We start from the raw sequence: 6,000 nt of genomic DNA, 5'->3' as shown, positions 1-6,000 counted from the left end.
TTAGATACTTTTTCCTATTATATGGACAGAAATGACAAGTTTAGCAACATCCAGTATTGGCCAGAGAATAGATGCAGAGTTACTCCAAAACAGTGTGGCGTGTAAATTGTTCATTTTTTTGAAAAGCAACTTGAATGAAAATGCACACACACACTGGCTGAATGATTCTACTTCTATGTATCTATAGAAGAGAAATAATCAAACATATAAGAGGCAGATGCTAGCATGTTTCTAAAAGTGAGTGGCCCCTCCATTAAGTTTTGCTTGTGCCTTCTCTCCCACTACCTACTATTTCATTTCTTTACAATTCCCATCAAACTTTAAATATGCAAGAATCCATCCATACATACTTGTCATCTTTGATTTTTCCCCCCAGGATTCCACTGAATTTTTTTTTTTAACCATAACATTAAAACTAAGGTCCTGTTACTAATCTTTATCGTTTTTTTTTTTTTATCACTATACAGCAGTCACATAGATGGAAATTACATTGTCTACTCAGGTGCTTTCACATAATATTGCACATAATAGCACATGACCTCATAAAACCCTTTGAAACAGGTGGTATCAATCCTCTTACAGATGAGGAAACACACTTAGAACCATCTTGCCTGAGATCACAAACAATAGTTCAGGAAAACAAACCCAGAGTATCTAAGTAGCAAGTCCAGTAGTTTGTGCTACTAATGGCTGGTCCTGGAGCTCTCTTGTACTGGTTTCCTTTTATTTCCTATTATTTTTCTATTATTTGACGAAACCAAAGATCAAGATTAATTAGTGTAAGACCTGACATACTCAAAGACCAAGTACTCTTATTATTGACTTTCTAGAAGCATATAAGAATAGGCTCGTGTAAGGATTTAAAAGTATGTGTTCAATGAATTAAAATCCCCACATCCGGGCAGCCCCAGTGGCGCAGCGGTTTGGCGCCGACTGCAGCCTGGGGTGTGATCCTCGGGACCAGGGATTCCCATGTCGGGCTCCCTGCATGGAGCCTGCTTCTCACTTTGCCTGTATCTCTGCCTCTCTCTCTCTCTCTCTCTCTCTGTGCGTCTCTATGAATAAATAAATAAAATCTTTAAAAAAATAAAAAATAAAATTCCCACATCCACTGTTACTACTACTTAGATGGAAACAACCAAGCAAATACTGTTTCATAGCAATTGGCAGACTTTAATATTCAAGAAAAATTAAGTCCATCATACACATTAAAAATATAGGAAATTTCATGCAGACATGAAGCTTCCAATTCAGCCTTTGTGGCAACTTTTAGAATGAGAATTACATATAAATACAGTACATTTTACAGTTCCCAAACTTCATAATTTTATACTGTGATTTAGACAGCTTCTCTTTATATTTTACATTTCCCATCTTGCTCACTTGATTAAAATACCCTAACCTGCACCGCTTCAGAATATGGAAAATGGCGGGGGTGGGGGTTGGGGGGAAGCAGAAGCAAGAACAATGACCTATCTCCTCCTGCTTTATGAAAATGAATGAAAACATTTGTATATAGAGCTAATATAAGGAAAAAGAACAAAAAACTTTAAGGCTTACATACTTTAGTAGCTAGGACTACACATAATATAAAAAAAATCCTCCAGTGACACTTCTATTATTGATTGATACCACAATTTTCAAGTTCAGAATATATTAACTACAAAAGCAATGAGAAAAAAAGTGATGCAAATTTGTGTAGAACATTTGAAAAACAGTAGTCATGATATGAGAAATTAAAAACAAATGAAGTGGCCAATTTCAGTATTAACTAAAATGTAAGGTATAATTTAGAAATATAAGTAACATTATTAAAGAATAAAACCTGATAGCCAAAATTTTAAGTAATAAAGCCAACTCCCTGCTATCAACTTATTTTTGCCTTTATGAGAAAAACAAGATCATTTGTTATGATACAAGTAAAAAAGTGAATACTAGTCAGTGAATAAAAAGCCTTTCTACATGACTCAAAAATAGCATGCATTCCTTTCCTTTCAATGAATTTTTTTAAATACTTAGGATCCTTTTAAGCTTTTTTTTCTTAAAAACAAATTTTGGGTTTTCTCCCCCCCCCCCCCCAATTAATTTCAAATTCGTTCATGTGGGAGTTAATGAGAATTCTAACTGAACACTATGGGGGGGGGGGGACACACAAAAAAGAAATAGATTTTTGTTTTTGTAACTCAAAACACTACAAATGTAGCCAATTCAGATAATCTTCATGGAGACCTTTAACTGCATAACAGGAGCAAAGGCCACAAGAGCTCCCTTACACAGCAAAGCTCCTACTAGTAAGAAGCCAAATTGCGCAGACTCCCCCAACATAACTGACAAAAAAAGGCCTAAGGATTCACAAGTAAGTTTTCCTATTAGAACAGGACATTAATCCTATAGCACATTATTGAGATTAAGTTTATATAATTAATTCAAATTGCCACAGAGGTCATTTAATGCCATCATAATCACCTGTGAAAATATCCAACAAGAATACTTCCTTTTCCCAAGAAAAGGTTAAAACATTAAATTAGTCATCTCTGCTTTCCAAGCTACTGGAAACAAAGTAATAAACATAAAAAAATACAAAGGAAAACTCCCTCCAATAGAAAAAAATCTGCTAGAGGTAGAAATTTAAAGCAGCATATACTGTTTTAACTCCAGCTATCAGGGAACAAAACTGGTGTTAATCTGAAATTACATCTATGGCTGCTGCTTACAATATTGAAGACACAGACCATGGGCAGTAATTCATCCCTGAATTTCATATTCAAAATTTCCCCACGGTTAATACCATCATGACAGGTTAATGGAAAAAAAAAAGTGCTTGCTTTTGTGATCCAGGTAATTTAAAGACATTATTGTAAACATTCACTGACAGACTGTATTCACTTCTAGTTTAAAATCATACATTTCAAATGGGCAGATCTTATTCTTATTTCCCCATTTTCCGAGCAGTACCTTGAATAAAAGGCTTTTGTGCCTCACCTAAAAGTGTTGAGATCTCATACATTTCAGAGTGATTCATGATGAGTATACTTTCAAATAATGTTCAGTTTAGTGTACCCCAAAGACTAATTTTTCAGTTACTTGAATGCTTGAATGCATTTGACTGGCCTGTGATCTTATTAAATTTAGCATTTCATAAAAATGAAATGTCTGATGCTTCTCTAAGTTCAGCTGAGCTAGAAAAGAAAATAATTTGAATGATAAAAGGATAGACACACATTTTATGTATGGATTGCTTAGGTCCAGAGCAAACAAAAGTCCCAATTCCAGATGCTGAATGTGAGAGGATCCTCCAACTCTTCTAAAAATAACATGTGCAGTGCACACAAAACAGATATTTTTGGGGACTTCAATACTAGTAGTCATTAGTATGGCAGACTTGCAATAGACAGCTTCGTGAAGACCACTGGAGATAAAGTTTAGTTTTTTCTACTGAAAGACAATTCTGGGCTTCAAGGAAAAAGTATACTTGAAGACATTTCCTCCATTTTTACTTTTGTAGTACAAATATGCATGGCATAGTATATTTCTGAAAAAGCGATAGACATATTAAGAAAATAGATGCTATTTCTAAATTTTGTTAGGAATAAGAAGGCACCACTGATTTGAGGTTGTGTCCTGTCATCGGGATATAGTTGATTTTGAGTTGTTTATTTCAGCATTTGCTCTTATCAAACTTTTTTTCCTGCTGATACTGCTTGAGAACGTTACTGTGGTTTACGGACCACAAACAAGACACATTCATAGTAGTATTTCATCATGGAGAGATCATTCACAGTATATGTTGACAAGACAGATTCTTTTTCCACCTGGAATGCAAACAATAATCATAATGATCATGATGACCATGATAACACAAATACTGAGTACCTGTGACAGATGCTATTTTAAACATACTTTTTACTAGTTCATTCATTACATACAAATATCCCCTTTAGATTGGCATTATTAGTAATCCCACTTTACAAAGAGCAGATTGCTCATGGTCACATCACTAATAAGAGCTCTACATGACTCTGATATATTGCTTCTCTTCATATTTAAAAACAAATATGTTTATTTTTCAAATGAATGGAATGGTTCTAAATAAACACAAGTCAAAATATCATAAAACCTTATAATCACATGATTAAAAAAATGAGCACTACAGACACACCTGCAGGAATACAGTGGACAATATCATTGCCCTCCCACCTCCGTCCACTCTTCCAGAAACCAGTCTACTTATAACTATCAGTCTGCAAGGGAGACTTGCAAGGGAGACCATTATCTTGTGATAATGGTAAGCTACCATGTACCGAAAGGTGATTGATTACACCAGGGATTACAGTTTTCCATTTACATACACATTCTGCCAAATCCTAATAATTCAAAAAGCTAAGTATTATTTCTACTTTATGGATGAGAACAAAGAGGTGAAGCTAGGAACTGTCATATTATTACTATTCCTGTTTAAGAGCACTGGAAGTTAGAATGTGGCAGTACTTCATTCCATCCTTACCTCTACCTGGAATCCATACTGCAGAACGACATTTTTTATATCTTCATAGCTCAATTCTATGGAAAGTTCATTTGCCAAATTTTCAAAGTGGTACAGCAGAGGACCTACGGTTTAAAGATATTATGAATGAATTATTTAAATATAAACTTGCACTAGTTGCTGTGTTAGAACTCCAAGTTGAATTATAAGATGTGTCGTAGATGAAACAAACATAAAAAGGAAAAGAGCAGAACCTTTACATCTGCCAAGGGCATGTGTCCAGACCCCTGAAACTCTGGCCCAGTAAGCCCAGCACTTCACCCCACATTCGAGTGCTGGGCTTACACTTATGGGGGCTGAGACCCTCTGGTATACCAGGATTGCAATGTGATTCTCCACACCGTGAGCCTTACACCTGTAATTCTTAAGTTACTGAAGGAGCAAGTGGATCAGAGGATGTGAAGTCTTTAAGTTCCAAAATGTATACTGTAATTATAATTCCTTAAATAAATGCACAACTGCAGCTACAAACTGGCTATCAAGGGCCCTCAAGCTAGCCTAGGTCTAGAGAGTGTGTAGGGATAGTGGAAGTTATAGGCAAGGCTTGCTGAAAGGAAGAGGTGACACCAGAGCTCGCTTTTTAAGTGCACAGCTCATATCCCAGCTCTAACAGTTACTAACTGTGCCATTGGACAAGTCACTAGCTCTGCTCCATATAATTTGACTTTAATCCGAGGTAACATCCAATACACCTAGCATATAGAAGGCATTAGGTAAACGAGAGCAATCACAACTTTTTAAAATGATACTCCCCCTTTACTGTTCTTTCGTTCCATATATCCAAGGTACTACCTACCATCTGACTCAAACCAAAGTCTCCAATCTTTCAATCTCTCACATTTTGCCTCCATCATCAGCCTCATCCAGGCAACCCAATCATTCAACAGTTATGCTTCAGTACTAATCTAAACAATCTTTTCTTTACCTTTCATTGGGTTAACTATAGATCTGGGGCCTAACTCACCATCCCTACCCCTCATACAATGTGCTAATCACAGGAAATAAGAGTAACAACAGGACAGCTTTTCTTCCCAAAAGGCTAATCTCTCTGTGGAACATACTAAGAGTGAAAACGTTTTTCTTCCTTTCCTCTTTTTTACCCAACATAAACTACTAGAAAAAAATGGCTATGAATATATGTTAGTACTCTTTTCAGAAGACAACAACAGCTTACCATCAAACTATTCTGTCAAGCTTAACTTCCTGTTAGTTTTATTAGTACTAGTAAAAACAACGATAACTACCATTTATTGAGCACCTGCTGTGTTAGACCATCACAAAGCCTTTGAAGCCTTTTTATAAACATGCAGAGCCTCATAGCAGTTTGTCCAGGAGCTCTAAAGTATATGATGCTCCTGCTCCATTACTTTAAGAGCTTCCAGCAATATTGTCTTATTATATCTAAATAAAAACTCCAATGAGTCTTACATAGTCCGGTCATACTGTACCTCTACTCA

General features: G+C 35.9%; 1 protein-coding gene across 2 annotated transcripts in view; it reads right to left on the bottom strand.

Annotated features, from left to right (window-relative positions):
* Positions 1-1,152: 1,152 nt before the first annotated feature.
* CARNMT1 (carnosine N-methyltransferase 1) overlaps positions 1,153-6,000 on the bottom strand; it is a 42,428-nt gene continuing 37,580 nt past the window's right edge. For both annotated transcript variants that reach the window (XM_041740889.1, XM_041740899.1), the window contains exons 7-8: positions 4,505-4,608; positions 1,153-3,812 (exon numbers count right to left, since the gene is read on the bottom strand). In XM_041740889.1, coding sequence (XP_041596823.1) covers positions 3,711-3,812; positions 4,505-4,608 — 206 coding nt within the window. In that variant the 3' untranslated portion in view covers positions 1,153-3,710. The remainder of the gene's footprint in view (positions 3,813-4,504; positions 4,609-6,000) is intronic.

The sequence above is a fragment of the Vulpes lagopus genome, chromosome 2 (genome assembly GCF_018345385.1).
Source record: "Vulpes lagopus strain Blue_001 chromosome 2, ASM1834538v1, whole genome shotgun sequence".
Classification (NCBI taxonomy): domain Eukaryota; kingdom Metazoa; phylum Chordata; class Mammalia; order Carnivora; family Canidae; genus Vulpes; species Vulpes lagopus.
This window is presented reverse-complemented; position numbering and strand designations above follow the sequence as displayed.